The sequence below is a fragment of the Symphalangus syndactylus genome, chromosome 2 (assembly GCF_028878055.3).
Source record: "Symphalangus syndactylus isolate Jambi chromosome 2, NHGRI_mSymSyn1-v2.1_pri, whole genome shotgun sequence".
Lineage (NCBI taxonomy): Eukaryota > Metazoa > Chordata > Mammalia > Primates > Hylobatidae > Symphalangus > Symphalangus syndactylus.
The window spans coordinates 36,601,502-36,622,169 of record NC_072424.2 but is presented as its reverse complement, the minus strand read 5'-3'; the positions used below and the strand labels follow the sequence as shown (position 1 = coordinate 36,622,169).

Here is a 20,668-nt window from a genome sequence, read left to right as displayed (position 1 = left end):
CACAACACTCACTTTGTCCTACCCTACCAATAATTTACTAAGTCCATAGAGATAGCCGTCTTTTGGGGAACATAAAAGCTTCTTGCCATAAGGCACATATTTATAAGTTGCTAACTTACATTTTCATCCCAAAGGCTCCCTAACCATTTCACAAACTATATGCAAGGACTGATTCACCCACCCGTAAAGCAAAGCCACCTTGGGGTGGAAAGTGGCAGCTGCTTAACAGCCAGAGAGGTCATTTATGGAGATCTGATACCCAAATAACACTGCAGGGAGAACTGAAAAAAAGGATGTAATTACCCAAACAACAATCTGGTCTGGACACTGGGATTTAATGATTGTCCCATCACTTAGAGCACTGGAAGAGTTCTTGGGTTTTTCCAGACCCAATCTCAGTTGGGCAGCATAAGAAAATGGTCATATATTTAAACTCATAAAGCAACATATATTTAAACTCATAAAGCAATTGGATCATCTCCTACAAGGGGAATGAGAACCAATGACCTTTCCTTACATCTATGGGATATGAGGAAAAATTTTATATAGATCAAGCACCAATTCTAATCCAAGAGAGGCAAGGAACAATAGTTCTCAGACTGGCAGTTTCTACAGCTACCAAAAAAAACTCATAACTGAGAAACTTGAAAACTCAACTGAAAGGCTCATTCCCCACACAGACCTATTTAACCAAGCTTCTGAGGGCATCTTTCGCATGTCAATTGGGAACAGAGAAAGAGACAGCTTTGCTTTCTTAACAGCCCAAATTTTTATAAGGTTTAATGCAACACAACTTAAGGTCTAAAACCCACTCCATTTGTTACTTGATCTGACAGAACGAAGGCTCTCAACACTTCTTCCTATAACCAACAGTCAAATTCTGCTGATTCTACAGACCTCAGGGAAGCTCCCATGCAAGTGGGTCCTTGGAAAAGAAAATCAAGCAAAATCGGCTGACTTAGATATGCTGCCACGATCACAGTAACACTAGAAAGAGCAGACCACTATATCTTGGCATAATTTTTGAAAGTTCTAGTCACCCAAAAGCAGACTGTTTTAAGTTTTGGGTTTTTTTTTTTGTTTTTTGTTTTTTTTTTGAGACAGAGTTTTGCTCTTGTTGCCCAGGCTGGAGTGCAATGGCATATCTCGGCTCACCGCAACCTCCGCCTCCCAGGTTCAAGCGATTCTCCTGCCTCAGCCTCCTGAGTAGCTGGGATTACAGGCATGTGCCACCACGCCCAGCTAATTTTGTATTTTTAGTAGAGACAGGGTTTCTCCACGTTGGTCAGGCTGGTCTCAAACTCCTGACCTCAGGTGATCTGCCTGCCTTGGCCTCCCAAAGTGCTGGGATTACAGGCGTGAGCCACTGCACCCAACCTGTTTTAGGTTTTAATTGGGGTCATCTGATTTCCAAGCAAACGTTGGAATGCAAATTCTGTATTCTAGTTCTGCTTATTAATTGCGACGAATTAGGCACATAAAGCTAAGTTTCTATTTCCTCATCTGTAAAATGAGGATACAGATTAAGTATCTCATCTAAAATGCTTTAGGGCTGGGCATGGTGGCTCATGCCTGTAATCCTAACACTTTGGGAAGCCAAGGTGGGAGGATCACTTGAGCCCAGGAGTTCAAGACCAGCTTGGGCAACATGGCAAAACCCTATCTCTACAAAAAATTGAAAAAGTTAGCCAGGCATAGTGGCACATGCCTGTAGTCCCAGCTACTCGGAAGGATGAAGTGTGAGGATCACTTGAGTCCAGGAGGTCAAGGCTGCAATGAGCTGTGATCACATCCTTGCACTCCAGCCTGGGTAACAGAGTGAGACCCTGTCTCGATCAATCAATCAAACAAACATTTGGGATAGAAGTACTTAGGATTTTGGATTTTTTTTAACATTTTGGAATATGTGCATTATACTAACCTGTTAAGCATCCCTAATCCAAAAATCTGAAATGCTCCAATGAGCATTTCCTTTGAGTGTCATGTTGGTATTCAAAAAGTTTCAGATTTGGGGGCATTTTGAATTTCAGATTTTCAGATTAGAAACGGTCAACCTGTATTTTTTCTCCTGGGGTTGCTATAAGGCTTAAAGGAAGTAAGACACATCAAATCCTTAGCACAACAGCTGGTACATGCTAAAGGCTTAATAATTGGTACAGGTAGCTATGTGTTTTCCTCTTTTACATTATTATCACATTCAAAGGAAAGCTCTTTAGGAAAAAGGGCAGTGTGGGGAGAAAAGGAACAACTTAATTAGACATAATAAACAATATGGTAACTTCTGAGAAATGTCATGCTCTAGGAAACAGTTGGGATCTGAGTCACTTCATCTCAGGAGACTTGGCCAGCCTAGAAAGTCAGGATCTTATGTTGTGAAAATTTCTATTTTACCAAAGGCCAATTATTTAAACTATACCCCCGTTGTACTGGTCACTTTTTAAAACTGGAGGAAATCTACTTTTCATCCATAAGACAGAATTACAAAATCTGTGAGTCTTCACAGTATCACTCTACTAGGATCCTGCCTTTATTTGACTGCAGGTACACTTAACATTTTCCATTGCTCTTCCCTAGACCTTTTTTGGGGGCTCTTTTGTCTTTTTAGATGAAATGATTAAAATGGAACACATTACTTGAAGTGAGGAAGAACTACACATTCACTACATGGTATCTTTTCTATCACTTTTATTGCTTAAGTCCAACAACTTCTTCACTTTCTTTGTGCTTAGTTGGGTACCCAGCCTCTCTGTGCCTCGGTACCTTTCTGGAAAGGTTACAACTTACCCCATTGGTCATGAGACTGATTGTGCTGGTGGCTAGAATGCTATTCTCCCCAGCACACTGTCTCATGCTAGTTTGCACAGAATTTCACCAGCTTTGGTTTTGCTATGTTCATCTGGAATTCTTCACGTTCCTGTCAAAAACCTTCCTTAATGGTTTCTGGTGAATGATTTATATCAAAAGCTGCAAAGCCCAGATATATTAGGCCCACCAGCTCGCCCTTGCCCACTATATTAATTCTTCTGGGGGGCTTCTGAAAGACTAGAGATGCATACTTCATTCCAGAAATATGATTCTCTCCAGTTCCTTGGCCATGTCCAATATTTCAGACTGACATTTGAGAGAGCCCTACTGAGCTGAGCCAGGATTCAGATCACAATCAGCGAAGCCAAGCCATTGCCTCAGAGTGGACTGCATCCAGTAGAATGTTCCAAAAATATTCATTACTGATGATAGTGTGTTCCTATCACATATAACCCTCACCTCTCTTTAACTATCCTCAGCATTTTTCCACAGCTATTTTTCTTGCAGTTGTAATGAGGCCCCAGAGGCTATTACACATGACAGAGATCAAAATGGCTACCATGCCAGCCCCTCCAGATCATCAGTAAAACAGGTGTTGGGAATAAATTTCATATTTATGGCCGGGCGCGGTGGCTCACGCTTGTAATCCCAGCACTTTGGGAGGCCGAGGCGGGCGGATCACAAGGTCAGGAGATCGAGACCACGGTGAAACCCGTCCCTACTAAAAAATACAAAAAAAAAAAAAAAAAATTAGCCGGGCGTGGTGGTGGGCGCCTGTAGTCCCAGCTACTCAGAGAGGCTGAGGCAGGAGAATGGCGTGAACCCGGGAGGCGGAGCTTACAGTGAGCCGAGATTGCGCCACTGCACTCCAGCCTGGGCGACAGAGCGAGACTCCGTCTCCAGAAAAAAAAAAAAAAAATTTCATATTTATTAGGAGCTCTACCCACCATTCATCAGTTCCTCCAAGACAATGAAAACAATCGGATCCTGGAATTTATAACACATTCACATTGCTCTGCATATTCTAGTCCCTCTTTAAGTATTCCTTTCTCACAGCCTCTCCTTCTTCCATATCTCTTCTTGTAAGAATAAGCTCCAGATTTTGTGTTACCCATCACTTTCAGCCTGGCCAAATAAAGCCTAACTAGGAATCATATCAAAAATCACTAGGTGAAGATCCAGAAGCTCAAAAAAGAAAATTCTCTCTCCAGCTGACCCAGTTCTCACAGTACTGCTATTTATTAAGTGAAGAAAGTCAGGTTGCCTCAGTGCAGCTCCTGACTTTTGGGTTCAGTAATGTACTCCTAGTGTCCAGGACTCAGTGCCAAATGCTTCCTACTCCTCAAAAGCAATCTCCAATGAAGCCTCCGGTCTTCCTTGAGTGGTCCCCTTCCTTTTCTGTGTATTCTGCCTTTTGAAGGGAATCAAATATATGTGCCAACCCAAGTATAAATCTCTGGGTTCTGCTCTTCATCTCAAAAACCTATAAATCTGCACCTTGATTAATTCGGGGGCAAAAAGAACTCCAGAACTCATATGAATAAGGCACTGTCTTCAATTTTTCATTAAAATCAGAAGGAGTTTCTAGGCCAACAGCGATACTTACATAAGCAGATTGCATAAGGAGATGTGATATACAGTGATGTGCTGCATAAGGACATTTTGGTCCATAATGGACTGCATATACTATGGTGGTCCCATAAGATTATAATGGAACTGAAAAATCCCTATAACCTAGTGACATTTTAGCCATTATAACAGTGCAACGCATTCATTACTCACATATTTGTGGTGATAATGGTGTAAAGAAACCTACTGTGCTGCCAGTCATATAAAAGTGTAGCACATACAATTATCAGCTGGGCACGGTGGCTCACTCCTGTAATCCCAGCACTTTGGGAGGCTGAAGTGGGCAGATCACTTGAGGTCAGGAGTTCGAGACCAGCCTAGACAATATGGTGAACTCCATCTCTATCAAAAATACAAAAAAATTAGCTGGGCATGGTGGCGCATGCCTGTAGTCCCAGCTGCTCGGGAGGCTGAGGCAGGATGATCATTAGAGCCCAGGAAACAGAGGTTGCAGTGAGCCAAGATCATGCCATTGCACTCCATCCTGGGCAACGGAGTGAGACACTGTCTCAAAAAAAAAGTACAGCACATACAATCATGTATAGTACCTACTACTTGATAATGACAATAAACGACTATGTTACTGGTTTATGTATTTACTATATTATACTTTTTTTTCTTTTGAGATGGAATTTTGCTCTTTCACTCAGGCTGGAGAGTAGTGGTGCGATCTCAGCTCACTGCAACCTCCACCTCCTGGGTTCAAGCAACTCTTGTGCATCAGCCTCCCAAGTAGTTGGGATTACAGGTGCACACCACCATGCCCAGCTAATTTTAGTATTTTTAGTAGAGATCGGGTTTCACCATGTTGGCCAGGCTGGTCTCAAACTTCTGACCTCATGTGATCCACCCGCCTCAGCCTCCCAAAGTGCTGGGATTACAGGCATAAGCCACCACACCCAGCCTATACTATACTTTTTATTGTTATTTTCTAGTGTACTCCTTCTACTTATTGAAAAAAAAAAAGTTAACTGTAAAACAGCTGAAGGCGGGTCCTTGAGCAGGTATTCCAGAGGAAGGCATTATTATCATAGGAGATAACAGTTTCATGTGTATTATTTCCCTAAAGATCTTCCAAATGTGGAGGTGAAAGACAGTGATATTGATCATCTGGACCCTGTATAGGCCTATGCTAATTTGTGTGTGTGTGTCTCAGTTATTAACTAAAAAGTTTTAAAATTTTTTTAACTAAAAAAACCTGGGCCGGGCGCGGTGGCTCACGCCTGTAATCCCAGCACTTTGGGAGGCCAAGGCAGGCGGATCACTGGAGGTCAGCTCAAGACCAGCCTGGCCAACATGGTAAAACCCTGTCTCTACTAAAAATACAAAAATTAGCCGAGCATGGCCGGGCGCGGTGGCTCACACCTATAATCCAAGCACTTTGGGAGGCCAAAGCAGGTGGATCATGAGGTCAGGAGATCGACACCATCCTGGCTAACACGGTGAAACCCCGTCTCTACTAAAAATACAAAAAAATTAGCCGGGTGTGGTGGTGGGCGCCTGTAGTCCCAGCTACTTGGGAGGCTAAGGCAGGAGAATGGCATGAACCCGGGAGACAGAGCTTGCAGTGAGCCGAGATCGAACCACTGCACTCCAGCCTGGACGACAGAGCGAGACTCTATCTCGGAAAAAAAAAAAAAAAAAATTAGCCGAGCATTGTGGCAGGTGCCTGTAATCCCAGCTACTCAGGAGGCTAAGGCAGGACAATCACTTGAACCTGGGAGGCAGACACTGCAGTGAGATCACACCACTGCACTACAGCCTGGGCAACAGACTAAGACTCTGCCTCAAAAAAAAAAAAAAAAAAAAAAAAAAAGTCTATAGTAGTATACAGTAATGTCCTAGGCCTTCACATTCACTCACCACTCACTCAGACTCACCCAGAGCAATTTCCAGTCCTGCAAGCTCCATTCGTAGTAAGTGCCCTATTCAGGTGTATGATTTTTTTTTACAGTTTTTTTCATGCTTCATGAAGATCAACAACTATTTTATATCTTTTATACCATACCTTTTCTAGGTTTAGGTTTTGTGTGTGTTTTTGTTTTTGAAACAGGATCTGGCTTTGTCACCCAGGCTGGAGTGCAGGGGCGTGACATCAGCTCACTGTAACCTCCACCTCCCGGGCTCAAGCCACCCTCCCACCTCAGCCTCCTGAGTAGCTGAGACTTCAGGCATGTGCCACCATGCTGGGCTAATTTTTGTATTTTTAAAAATATAGATGGAGTTTTGCCATGTTGGCCAGCCTGGTCTTGAACTCCTGGGCTCAAGCAATCCACCAGCCTTAGCCTCCCAAAGTGCTAGGATTACAGGCGTTAAGCTACCGTCCCCAGCCTTACATTTTTTTTTTTTTTTTAAAGATAGGGTCTCAGTATGTCACCCAGACTGGAGTGCAGTGGTGTAATCATGGCTCACTGTAGCCTCAAATTCCCGGGCTCAAGCAATCCTCCTGCTTCAGTCTCTCAAGTAGCTGAGACTACAGATGCATATAACCACAACCAGCTAATTTTTTTTTTTTTTTTTTTTTTTTGAGACGGAGTCTCGCTCTGTCGCCCAGGCTGGAGGGCAGTGGCACAATCTCCGCTCACTGCAAGCTCCGCCTCCTGGGTTCACGCCATTCTCCTGCCTCAGCCTCCCGAGTAGCTGAGACTACGGGCATCCGCCACCACACCCAGCTAATTTTGTTGTATTTTTAGTAGAGACGGGGTTTCACCATGTTAGCCAGGATGGTCTTGATCTCCTGACCTGGTGACCTACCTGCCTCGGCCTCCCAAAGTGCTGGGATTACAGGCATGAGCCACCGTGCCCGGCCTTTTTTTTTTTTTTTTTTTTTTGAGACAGAGTCTGGCTCTGTTGTCCAGGCTGGATGCAGTGACATGATCTCAGCTTACTGCAACCTCCACCTCCTGGGCTCAAGCCATCCTCCCGCTTCAGCCTCCCAAGTAGCAAGAACTATAGGTGCACGCCACCACATCCAGCTAATTTTTTGTATTTTTAGTAGAGACGGGGTTTCACCGTGTTAGCCAGTATGGTCTCGATCTCCTGACCTCGTGATCCACCCACCTCGGCCTCCCAAAGTGCTGGAATTACAGGCGTGAGCCACCGCGCCTGGCCAAAATTTTTTCATTTTAAAAACTTCTAGGCCAGGGGTGCACTGGCTCACGCCTGTAATCCCAGCACTTTGGGAGGCCGAGGTGGGCGGATCACCTGACATTGGGAGTTTGAGACCAGCCTGACCAACATGGAGAAACCCCATCTCTACTAAAAATACAAAATTAGCAGGGCATGGTGCCGCATGCCTGTAATCCCAACTACTTGGGAGGCTGAGGCAGGAGAATTGCTTGAACCCAGGAGGCGGAGGTTACGGTGAGCCAAGATCGTGCCATTGCACTCCAGCCTGGGCAACAAGAGCGAAATTCCGTCTCAAAAATATTAAAAAAAAAAAGTTCTTAGGTGATTCTAATAAGCTGGGTATGGGAATCACTACATTAGGGAGTACTTACTCACTTCATTAGAAGTTGCTTCACAGGATTCCTTTGAACAACTAGATCCTCTGCCCCATGCATTTAATATAAGATTTTTAGAATCTGGATTATCAAAATTAATCAATATACCATTTACCAAGAACATGTCTTCTACATTAAGCAAAGTCCTTTAGGAGGGGCCACATTTAAGAAGATTATAGGCAGATAACGACTGTCCACTAAGGAGCCCAGTTACCTCATATTTTCTATAGTTCACCAGCAAAGCCAAGAGGACGACAGCATCATACCCATGCTCCCTACGACTTGGGGGATGGGAAAGTATCTGTAACAAGAACCAAAAATGCATGAGACTGCTAACTCCTGGTTCCTGAGAACACAGAGAAAACTTGAAGAGGTGGTTTACCCCAAAGAGAGGAGGTAACAAGGGAATTGACCTACCTGTAAAATTGCTTCAAATATGCTGTTGATCATTACATACTCAAGAATAGTGTTCTGGCTGATGTTATCTGTCACCTGAATGTAATAAAAGGCTTTTTAAAGTCTATACTGAGGCATTCTGATATCTTGTGTAGTCTCCTCCCCTAACATCTAAGAGAAACAGAAATATTAAAATATTTCTACTAGATAACTTAGCTGACCTTTCACAAGTGCCCCTTAAGTCATGAGAGCCTGAACAGACAGTCATAAGGGTAGGAAATCAGCAAGTTAAAACTTCCTAAGTCTTTGAACTCCTCATTCTTTCTCTCATATCCTCACACATGCGTTTGCTTAAGTTTCTTGGGTTTCATTCCTCAAGTGCACAGGAAGAGGTTTATGAATGCAGAAGTCTTCAAGAGGTGGCAGGGAAAGGGACCCTCCTAAAGTAAATAATCAACACCCCACCCTTCTTCCACTAGAAAGTACAGGCAGCCTACAGTTATAAAATCAAAGCTACCTGAGCGCAGTGGCTCACATCTGTAATCCCAGCATTTAGGCTGAACTGGGTGGATCACGAGGTCAGGAGTTCAAGACCATCCTGGCCAACATGGTGAAACCCCATCTCTACTAAAAATACAAAAATTAGCCAGGCGTGGTTGTATGTGCCTGCAATCCTAGTTACTCGGGAGGCTGAGGCAGGAGAACTGCTCAAACCCGGGAGGTGGAGGTTGCAGTGAGCCGGGATCACGCCATTGCACTCTCCAGCCTGGGCAACAGAGCAAGACTCCACCTTGAAAGATAAATAAATAAAAGCCAAAACAAATAAAAATACTCAAAATCGGCCAGGCGCGGTGGCTCACACCTGTAATCCCAGCACTTTGGGAGGCCAAGGCAGGTGGATCACCTAAGGTCAGGAGATCAAGCGGGTGGATCACCTAAGGTCAGGAGTTCGAGATCAGGCTGGCCAACATGGCAAAACCCCATCTCTACTAAAAATACAAAAAAAAAAAAAAAATTATCTAGGCATGGTGGCACATGCCTGTAATCCCAGCTACTTGGAAGGCTGAGGCAGGAGAATTGTTTGAACCCAGGAGGCAGAGGTTGCAGTGAGCCAAGAACACGCCATTGCAATCCAGCCTGGGCGACGGAGCAAGACTCTGTCTCAAAAAAAAAAAAAAAAAAACTCAGAATCACAAAAACTATTTCCAAATGAGACCTGATGAGGACAAGTCTGACAACCCAGAAGACAGTTGTTCTCCTGAAGTGAAACTTCTAAAGTAAAATATCACATAGCCTGCAGGCTAAAAATGCCAGTAATTGCTCCAAAGAGGAAGCAAAAGACCAGGCAGCTAACTTCCTATACATCCAGACACAAGGGAGTGATGTAATACCCTCATTGAGAATATTTTTTCTCTTTTTCCTTCTATCTTTGGGCTCAAGTATTCAAACAGGATTGCCCCTCCTGTCAATTAATACCCTTGACAAACATAGGTCACTTACGGTCACTAAGCAAAGGAGAAGTTTCAGACATAAACTCTTCAGACTTTCAGAACCTTCTGCACAAAGCAATGAATCCAAACTCTCCATCAAGTTCTGAGAAAGAGAACCAATAAGCATTAAACCATACCAGATAACACCCCACCTTTGTCTAACTCTGGGTTATGTTATACAGGGTAATGTGAATAATACACAATAAAGCAACAATATCATTTCCTTAGGCCTAGAACTTACAAGATTAGATAAAGAAAAGGAGGACCTTTTTCTCAGGCTGGGGTTGCTAAGAAAGAAAAATAGGAAGACTTCAAAATCTAGCTATATTGAGAAAAATGCTGTAGAACAGTTGCACAAGAGAGTAAAGAATTCACTGTTCTACCAAATGAATGAATGTTTGCAGTCTGTCATCCCCATACAAACCTTTAGATTACAAGGAAGCAAATAAAAAAAGGAAATCTAATGGTTAAATAATTGTATATAAGTTTCTTTTCTGTCTGTCAGCCAGGCTGGAAGGCAGGCCATGTTCATAGCACACTGCAACCTCAAACTCCTGGGATCAAGACATCCTCCCACCTCAGCCTCCTGAATAGCTAGGACCACAGATGTGTGCCACCACATCCGGGTTTTTTTTTTTTTCTCTTTTTCTTTATAGAGACAAGGTCTCACCATGTTGCCCAGGGTGGTCTCAAACTCCTGGGCTCAAGTGATCCTCGGCCTCCCAAAGGGTTGGCACTGCAGGTGTGAACCACTATGCCTGGCAAGTTTCATTATTTGGTAAAGAAAGCATAACACTTGATTCAGGCACACTGAATAAACGAAAAAGAAACAGTATCATTACAGGCTATCACTAGCCATATAAATTATCCAAAGAAGCTAACTTGTGTCCATCCTGGTCTCCGCTTGGCAATGTAATCGGAATTTATCACTTGCACTAAAAGCCAGCTGACAGACCCAAACTAATCAAAAGATGAAACCCTTGTATACTACAATAAAGGCAAGATGAAAAAGAAATATTCTACATTAAATGAGGGAGAATAGATGGAGAATAAGGATTTAAGCGTGCTAGAAGGCCAAGGTAAGCTGCTTCAGTTCAATTCAATAAATATGTGAGCATCTACTCTGTGCTGAATATTGTGCTTTAAAAGAATATACGAAAAAACTCAGACCATGACTCTTGCTTTCAAGGTGCTTTTAGTCTAATGTGAGAGAAAAACAAGCCAACAGTTTCAATTCAATGGTTACTATGATGGAAATATACACAGAGGAATGGAATTTGCTCTAAAGTCACCTATTCCAAGACCCCTCAGGAGTGCGTTATATTTTGAAAATTCAATAGGAATTGGGGAGGAAAGGAATTCCAGACAGGTATTAGCATCATCAAAGACACATAAGGAAAGAAATGGCCCTGGTGTGGGGTTGGAATAAAAGTAGTTTGTTTTTAAGGAAGTATAAAGAATGAGGCACAGTGGTGAGATGTAAGCCTGGAGAAGTAAATATGGTGCAGATTTTGAAAGTTTTGTAAGTCTAACTAGGGAGTTTGCTCTTTATCCTGTTAGTGACAGGAGACTAATGAAGGATTTTAAGCAGGAAAGATGTACACACTAGCATGAGATATACACACTAACAACACACAGTTGTGGTGTCAGTGTGGATGATGGATTTAAAGATGGTAAGCTTGAAAAGATGGAGACTAATGAGGACTTCAATTTCCTGAGACAGTTGCCATGTCTTATTTGCCTCTTGTATCCTCAGTGTCTACCACAGTACCTGGCATATAGGGGCCCAACAAATATTTGTCAAAAAATGAATGGGCCGGGCGCAGTGGCTCATGCCAGTAATCCCAGCACTTTGGGAGGCCAAGGCAGGCGGATCACCTGAGGTCAGGAGTTCGAGACCAGCATGGCCAACATGGTGAAACCCTGTCTCTACTACAAATACAAAAATTAGCTGAGGGTGGTGGCGCATGCCTGTAATCCCAGCTACTCAGGTGGCTGAGGCAGGACAATCGCTTGAACCTGGGACAGGGAGGTTGCAGTGAGCTGAGAATGCACCACTGGACTCCGGCCTAGGTGACAGAGTGAGACTCCATCTCAAAAAAAAAAAAAAAAAAGAATGAATGAAGGCATCACTGTAATAGTTCTGGTGAGAGACAGCATAACAGAGATGGTGGGAACAGAAGAAGACAAGTATGAGGAATATGAACTGAGATAAAATTAGCTGAACTTGGTGATCATCTGGAGATAAAAGATGAGAAGTCCCCTCATCACAGCGTGGGGCCTGTGAAAAGAGCTGCTCCCATTCTGAAAGAGAATGAATGAGGAAGAAGAGATGCAGGAGAAACAATGAGCTCCATTCTGGATATATCAAGCAAGAAGTACTTATGGGATGTGTCAGCGAGTACATTCAGCAAGTACTTGCAGAGTATACAACTCTGAGATCATGAAGAGACATTAAGGCTAAAGACAGAGACTTAGCAGTCATCAACATACAAGCAGTAGTTAGAACTATGAGAATGAGGAGCTATCTGGGATTTTACCATGACATATATATGAACTGCAAAAGGCCAGAATTTAAAAATAACTCTTAAGTATTAAATATTTGTATATTCATAATTATATATTAATAACTTTTTTGTAACCTAATCATTATAAAGATTCTCTGGTATACAGATTTATTTTACATTTAATGAGTGACAGAAGACTGTTCTTCAAAGTTCAAACATTCATTCAATATGGTGTCCAACACTGCAAATCATATATCTGCTAACGGACATATTCAGAATACGAAAAGAACTCTTATAACTCGACAATAAAAGACACCCCCATCTAGAAATGGACAAAGGATATGAAAGACATTTCTCCAAAAAAAAAAATAAAGACAGACAAAAACAACTGTTGACATAATGTGCAGAAACTTGAACCCTCATACATTGCTAGTGAAATTATAAAATGGAACAGCTACTATGGAAAAATGGTTTGGTAGTTCCCAAAATGTCAAATATAGAGTTACCATGTGACCCAGCAATTCTACACCTAGGTATATGCCCAAGAGAATTTAAAACATATGTGTGGCCTGAGTGCAGTGGGTCATGCTTATAATCTCAGCACTTTGGAAGGCTGAGACAGGAGGATCACTTGAGGCCAGGAGTTCAAGACCAGCTGGGGCAACATAGCAAGACCTCATCTCATGAATAAATAAATAAATAAATAAATAAGAGCATACATCCATACAGAAACTTATACATGAACATTCATAGCAGCATTATTCCTAATAGTCAAAATGTTGAAAGGACCCAAATATCTATCAACTGAGGAATGGATAAACAAAATATAGTGAGTATCTCCAGCCAAAGAAATATTATTAGGCAATAAAAAGGAATGAAATACTGATACATCCTATAGTATGGATGAACCACAAAAACATTATGTGAAGTAACTGCCAGACTCAAAAGGCTACATATGATATGATTCCATTTATATGAGGTGTCCAGAACAGCTAAACCCATAGAGACATAAAGCAGATTAATGCTTGCCAAGGGTTGAGAAGAGTGGAGAATTGGGGAATGACTGCTAATGGGTACAGGTTTTCTTTCTAGGGTGATGAAAATGTTCTGAAATTAATAGTGATGATAATTGTATAATTCTGTGAATACACTAAAATCCACTGGATTGTACACTTTATTTATTTTCTTCTTTTTGAGACAGGGTCTTGCTCTGTTGCCCAGGCTGGAGTGCAGTAGCATGATCTTGGCTCACTGCAACCTCTACCTCCCAGGTTCAAGCAGTCCTACCACTTCAGCCTCCCCTAACTAGCTGGGATTTACAGGCACGTGCCACCAGCTAATTTTTGTATTTTTTGTGGAGATGAGGTTTTGCCACGTTGCCCACGCTGGTCTCAAACTCCTGAGCTCAAGCGATCCACCTGCCTTGGCCTCCCAAAGCGCTAGGATTACAGGCATGAGCCATGGCGCCTGGTCAGACTGTACAATCTAAAAGGGTGGATGTATGCTATATGAATTATAAGGCTGTTATTTTAAAAAGATAGTGTCAAACAGCAGAAAGAAAAATTCTGATAAAATCAAAGTAATTGTGTTAAATAAGCTTAAAGTTTAGAATTAAAGTTACCCTTGTATGTTAATTTGTTATATTTTATTTAAATTCATAAATGTCCTTAAGAATGTATGATCATATGATACGAGTAACAAAATATTCTGTCTTTATCCTGCAGGGAAAGAATACCTCCATTCAAATTTGAATTTAAAATTTTCCTTTATTCAGATAAAGCAAATCTGTGAAATAAAAATATCCAAATGCAAGGCCAAATTCAATCATCTGTATCTTTCTGAGTCCAAATCTTTGAGTACATTTGTCTGCTGACAGCGTCCAGGAACAGCTGTCAGACGTTGCCATCCACAGGCACATCTGCAGCTTATGCCTCACCTTCATGCACAGCTCCGCCTTGTCAAAGCCCATCAGCATGTTGATAATGTCAAACCCAGAGGTAGACTTATTCTTTTGATGGACTCCTCGAATGAGTGCACAGAGGGTCTGCAGAAATGAGAGGAAGAATTATTTCTGGAGAGGAAGTCTCAAAACTAGGACACTGGGTCTGTAGACCCACATTGCAGCCTCATCCTTACACAGCTGACACTGAATAAATTCAATTTCTCTGAGTTCTGAGCTCCAAAACACAGCCTGAGTTTTTGTGGGGTTTTCTGTTTGGTTTGGGTTTTTTTGTTGTTTTTTTTTTTTTTTTTTGAGACAAGGTCTCACTCTTCACCAAGGCTGTAGTGCAGTGGTATAATCACAGCTCACCACAGCCTTGACCTCCTGGGCTCAGGTGATCCTCCCACCTCAGCCTTCCAAGTAGCTGAGATGACAGGTGTGCTCCACCACACCTGGTTAATTTTTTTATTTTTTGTAGAGACAGGGTCTCACCATATTGCCCAGACTGGTCTCCGACACCTGGGCTCCAGTGATCCTCCTGCCTCAGCCTCCCAAAGTTCTGGAATTAGAAATGTGAGCCACTGTGCCCAGCCCAGTCTGAGTCTCAGTATGTGCAAAATCCAGCAAATAAAAGAGGAACAGTAACTGAGACTGCTGTCATCCTTATTTTTTATTTTCTTGTCATCTTGTTTTTAAAAATTATAAAGCAGACTGGGAGGTGATATTCAAAGATTAAAAATAGTTCTTGAGTTCAATCATGGGATTGGTGGAGTTTTCCTTTATTTAAAATTAATTTTGGGGCCGGACACAGTGGCTCAAGCCTGTAATCCCAACACTTTGGGAGGCTGAGGCAAGTGGATCACCTAAGGTATGAGTTTGAGACCAGCCTGGCCAACATGGTGAAACCCAGTCTCTACTAAAAATACAAAAAAATTAGCCAAGTGTGGAGGCAAATGCCTGTAATCCCAACTACTCGGGAGGCTGAGGCAGGAGAATCCTTGAACCCAGGAGACGGATGTTGCAGTGAGCCGAGATCGCTCCACTGCACTCCAGCCTGGGCAACAAGAGTGAAACTCCGTCTCAAAAATAATAATAATTTTGGCATTTATATTACAGTTTAACAGTTTTGTTTTGTTTTTGTTTTTGTTTGAGATGGAGTCTCACTCTCTCACCCAGGCTGGAGTGCAGTGGCGCGAGTGATCCCAGCTCACTGCAACCTCCACCTCCTGGGTTCAAGTGATTCCCATGCTTCGGTCTCCCTAGCAGCTGGAGTTACAGGTCTGTACCACCACGCCTGGCTAATTTTTGTAGTTTTTTAATAGAGACAAGGTTTCATCATGTTGGCCAGGCTGGTATTGAACTCCTGACCTCCAGTGATCCGCCTTCCTCAGCCTCCCAAAGTGTTGGGATTACAGGCATGAGCCACCATGCCTGGCCAACAGTTTTTGTAATTATTTTTAATAACTACAACAGTTAAGTCCCTATATAATAGCCAACTGCTTCAAATCTTAAAATCTTCATAATCCTCATCCACTATGTACTAGCTGTGAGAATCTAGACACACACATTAGTTAACTTTCCAGTGGCTCAGTTTTCTCATCTATAAAGTAGGAATGATAATAACAACACCCATCTTGTAGGAACGTTATGAGGGCCATGTGAAATAATACTGTAAAGTACTTAGTCCCTGGAACTCTGTTAGAGCTCAGTAAGCATAAGCTATTATAACAATGTACAATATTTTATGGGTCACTAAGTGGCTTAATGCCAACTTATTTCCACTGAAATAAAACAGTCTACAATTCATGCCCACACAATGAGCACTGCAATTACTGGAAGTACAATTTCGACGTTTCATTGAGCCCCTACGCTACAACTTAAAATGTGGAACCTACGTGCCAAAAATTAACAAAGCTATAGTATAAACATGGTCCATCTTTCTGGGACATCAACTCAAGATGTAATTATTATTGCCATTCTACAGATGAGAAAACTGGGGCTCACAAAGTGATCTGCCTAACTAGTAAGTTGGAAACTTAAACCCCATCTATCACAAGTTCCAATAAAATTATTTATCCCATCACGGATTCTTCATATTCTTTTTTTTTTTTTTTTTTTGAGATGGAGTCTCGCTCTATCACCCAGGCTGGAGTGCAGTGGCCCCATGTTGGCTCACTGCAAGCTCCGCCTCCCAGTTCACACCATTCTCTCGCCTCAGTGTCCCAAGTAGCTGGGATTACAGGCATGCGCCACCACGCCCAGTTAATTTTTTGTATTTTTAGTAGAGATGGGGTTTCACCGTGTTAGCCAGGATGGTCTCGATCTCCTGATCTCGTGATCCGCCCACCTTGGCCTCCCAAAGTGCTGGGATTACAGGCGTGAGCCACCGTGCCCGGCCCAGGATTCTTCATATTCTAAACCTATCAATCACTGCCCTAGGTACTCTCAATCTAGGCTATACTAAACTTACTAGACTAAATTTTAGAGACTTTGTCACCATTCATTCAATAAGAACTTACTTCTAGAGTACTATTTGCTACACACTGCTCTCCGTGCACAAGGAGCATTCTACTCACTGGAAACAAACTACTGAATGAAACTCTCAAAGTCTCTTCCCTCAAGAAGTCTGTAGTGTATCTCTATCACCCAGTCCAAAGCCTGGCACATAACATTATTCAAGGAATAGTTGTTGAATGAATCTTATGATCATGCCACTTAACATAAAGAACAGTTGGGCCCAGGATGTAGAGCTGGCAGTGCCTGATGGCGCGTCTGACGCGGAGTTGGCTGGGGTAGAGAGTAGGGGGCAGTAGTCGGGGGTGGTGGGAGAAGGAGGAGGTGGCGAATCACTTATAAATGGCACCAAAGCAGGACCCGAAGCCTAAATTCCAGGAGGGTGAGCGAGTGCTGTGCTTTCATGGGCCTTTTCTTTATGAAGCAAAGTGTGTAAAGGTTGCCATAAAGGACAAACAAGTTAAATACTTTATACATTACAGTGGTTGGAATAAAAATTGGGATGAGTGGGTTCCAGAGAGCAGAGTACTCAAATACGTGGACACCAATTTGCAGAAACAGTGAGAACTTCAAAAAGCCAATCAGGAGCAGTATGCAGAGGGGAAGATGAGAGGGGCTGCCCCAGGAAAGAAGACATCTGGTCTGCAACAGAAAAATGTTGAAGTGAAAACAAAAAAAGAACAAACAGAAAACACCTGGAAATGGAGATGGTGGCAGTACCAGTGAGACCCCTCAGCCTCCTCATAAGAAAAGGGCCCGGGTAGATCCTACTGCTGAAAATGAGGAAACATTCATGAACAGAGTTGAAGTTAAAGTAAAGATTCCTGAAGAGCTAAAACCGTGGCTTGTTGATGACTGGGACTTAATTACCAGGCAAAAACAGCTCTTTTATCTTCCTGCCAAGAAGAATGTGGATTCCATTCTTGAGGATTATGCAAATTACAAGAAATCTCGTGGAAACACAGATAATAAGGAGTATGCAGTTAATAAAGTTGTGGCAGGGATAAAAGAGTACTTCAATGTAATGTTGGGCACCCAGCTACTCTACAAATTTGAGAGACCACGGTATGCCGAAATTCTTGCAGATCATCCCGATGCACCCACGTCCCAGGTGTATGGAGCGCCACATCTCCTGAGATTATTTGTACGAATTGGAGCAATGTTGGCCTATACACCTCTGGATGAGAAGAGCCTTGCTTTATTACTCAATTATCTTCACGATTTCCTAAAGTACCTGGCAAAGAATTCTGCAACTTTGTTTAGTGCCAGCAATTATGAAGTGGCTCCTCCTGAGTACCATCGGAAAGCTGTGTGAGAGGCACTCTCACTCACTTATGTTTGGATCTCCGTAAACACATTTTTGTTCTTAGTCTATCTCTTGTACAAACGATGTGCTTTGAAGATGTTAGTGTATAACAGTTGATGTTTGTTTTCTGTTTGATTTTAAACAGAGAAAATAAAAGGGGTAATAGCTCCTTTTTTCTTTTTTTTTTTTTTTTTCATTTCAAAGTTCCTGCCAGTGTTTTCAATGATGGACAACAGAGGGATATGCTGTAGAGTGTTTTATTGCCTAGTTGACAAAGCTGCTTTTGAATGCTGGTGGTTCTACTCCTTTGACACTATGCACTTTTATTATACATATTAATGCTATATGACAAAATGCTCTGATTCCTAGTGCCAAAGGTTCAATTCAGTGTATATAACTGAACACACTCATCCATTTGTGCTCCTTTTTTTTTTCTTATGGTGCTTAAAGTAAAGAGCCCATCCTTTACAAGTCATCCATGTTGTTACTTAGGCATTTTATCTTGGCTCAAATTGTTGAAGAATGGTGGCTTGTTTCATGGTTTTTGTATTTGTGTCTAATGCAGGTTTTAACATGATAGACGCAACGCATTGGGTAGCTAGTTTTCTGGAAAAGTCAATCTTTTAGGAATTGTTTTTCAGATCTTCAATAAATTTTTTCTTTAAATTTCAAAAAAAAAAACATAAAGAACAGTTTCTTAATGTTTGTTGAATTACAGATCCCTTTCAAAATCTTTGGTTTTTGAGATGGAGTCTCACTCTGTTGCCCAGGCTGGGGTGCAGTGGCGCAATCTCGGCTCACTGCAACCTCCGCCTCCCGAGTTCAAGCGATTCTCCTGCCTCAACCTCCTGAGTAGATGGGATTACAGGCACCCGCCACCATGCCCGGCTAATTTTTGTATTTTTAGTAGAGGTGGGTTTCACCATCTTGGTCAGGCTGGTCTCGAACTCCTGACAGGTGATCTGCCCACCTTGGCCTCCCAAAGTGCTGGGATTACAGGCGTGAGCCACCGTGCCCAGCTGTCTTCTGATTTTTTATAAAGACTAATCATTCTTGTCTCAGTTTCCTCTCCTTCCCTTTCTCAAGCAAAAACAAGAACTCTGTCTAAGAATCTACTTTAGCATTAGATCAAATTATACAAATGGATACGATTACTCCTAAGTGTTAGTTTGTATAAATAGAAAGATGGCTAAACCGAGATTGCGCCACTGCACTCCAGCCTGGGGGACAGAGCAAGACTCCGTCTCAAAAAAAAAAAAAAAAAAAAAAAAAAAAAAAAAAAAAAAAAAAAAAAAAAAAAAAAAAATAGAAAGATGGCTAAACCGAGATTGCGCCACTGCACTCCAGCCTGGGGGACAGAGCAAGACTCCGTCTCAAAAAAAAAAAAAAAAAAAAAAAAAAAAAAAAAGATGGCTAAACAAACATGGCATAAATATTTGGTAACTTACAGAAATAAAAAAGAAAACCTCATACCTCAGAGCAACTCTAGGTTCCTCAGTTCCAACAGATGTGTTACAGTTCCTTTCTCCTGTTAAACAAGACTTCCCCAGTCTCCCAGCCTTGTACCTGCAATGCATTGACAACTCGAATTGGATGCTCCTCTCCCAGAGCCTGGATGCAGTGTTGGAATAGGCAATTAATATTGTCCTTGATCTTCATTAACTCCTCACCATCAAGAGATTCCAGCTTGCCTTCTAGGTACTCTAAATTCACCTGCCAAGGAAACAAATAAGGGGCAGAGTGCATTTTTAGCTTAGCGCCTAGAATATATGAGAAGGCAATTTTAGTTACCAGGAAATTCCACAGATGCCACCAACTCTTACCTTCATGAGAAAGAGCTCCTCCCAAAACCGAGGACTGCACTTACTGGGGTCCTCTGTCTGAAACCAGAAGATAAGCACATTCAGCCTTCCCAGCTAACACCAAAAGCATTAAGAATACTATACACAGTCAATGTTAGTTTTCTTTTTTTTTTTTTTTTTTTTGAGACGGAGTCTCGCTCTGTCGCCCAGGCTGGAGTGCAGTGGCGCGATCTCGGCTCACTGCAAGCTCCGCCTCCCGGGTTCACGCCATTCTCCTGCCTCAGCCTCTCCAAGTAGCTGGGACTACAGGCACCCGCCACCACGCCCGGCTAATTTTTTTTGTATTTTTAGTAGAGACGGGGTTTCACCGTGGTCTCGATCTCCTGACCTCGTGATCCGCCCGCCTCGGCCTCCCAAAGTGCTGGGATTACAAGCATGAGCCACCGCGCCCGGCCTTTTTTTTTTTTTTTGAGACAGAATCTCGCTGTCACCCAGGCTGGAGTGCAGTGGCGCGATCTCGGCTCACTGTAGGCTCTGCCCTGCAGGGTTCACGCCATTCCCCCACCTCAGCCTCCCGAGTAGCTGGGACTACAGGTGCCCACCACCTCGCCCGGCTAATTTTTTGTATTTTCAGTAGAGATGGGGTTTCACCGTGTTAGCCAGGATGGTCTTGATCTCCTGACCTCGTGTTCCACCTGCCTCGGCCTCCCAAAGTGCTGGGAATACAGGCGTGAGCCACTGCGCCCGGCCCCTTAGTTTTCAAAATTAACTTTG

General features: G+C 42.6%; 2 protein-coding genes across 10 annotated transcripts in view; one reads left to right on the top strand and one right to left on the bottom strand.

The window, feature by feature from the left end:
• ARMH3 (armadillo like helical domain containing 3) overlaps positions 1-20,668 on the bottom strand; it is a 220,289-nt gene that overhangs the window by 176,990 nt on the left and 22,631 nt on the right. For all 9 annotated transcript variants that reach the window (XM_055251146.2, XM_063627598.1, XM_055251194.2 and 6 more), the window contains exons 3-8: positions 19,916-19,972; positions 19,659-19,805; positions 14,267-14,374; positions 9,834-9,926; positions 8,355-8,429; positions 8,152-8,238 (exon numbers count right to left, since the gene is read on the bottom strand). In XM_055251146.2, the coding sequence (XP_055107121.2) occupies positions 8,152-8,238; positions 8,355-8,429; positions 9,834-9,926; positions 14,267-14,374; positions 19,659-19,805; positions 19,916-19,972 (567 nt within the window). The remainder of the gene's footprint in view (positions 1-8,151; positions 8,239-8,354; positions 8,430-9,833; positions 9,927-14,266; positions 14,375-19,658; positions 19,806-19,915; positions 19,973-20,668) is intronic.
• On the top strand, positions 17,078-18,261 carry LOC129467026 (mortality factor 4-like protein 1). Its single transcript, XM_055251275.2, is given in 2 exon segments — positions 17,078-17,458; positions 17,460-18,261. Coding segments are annotated over 2 exon segments (708 nt in total). The 5' UTR covers positions 17,078-17,392; the 3' UTR covers positions 18,102-18,261.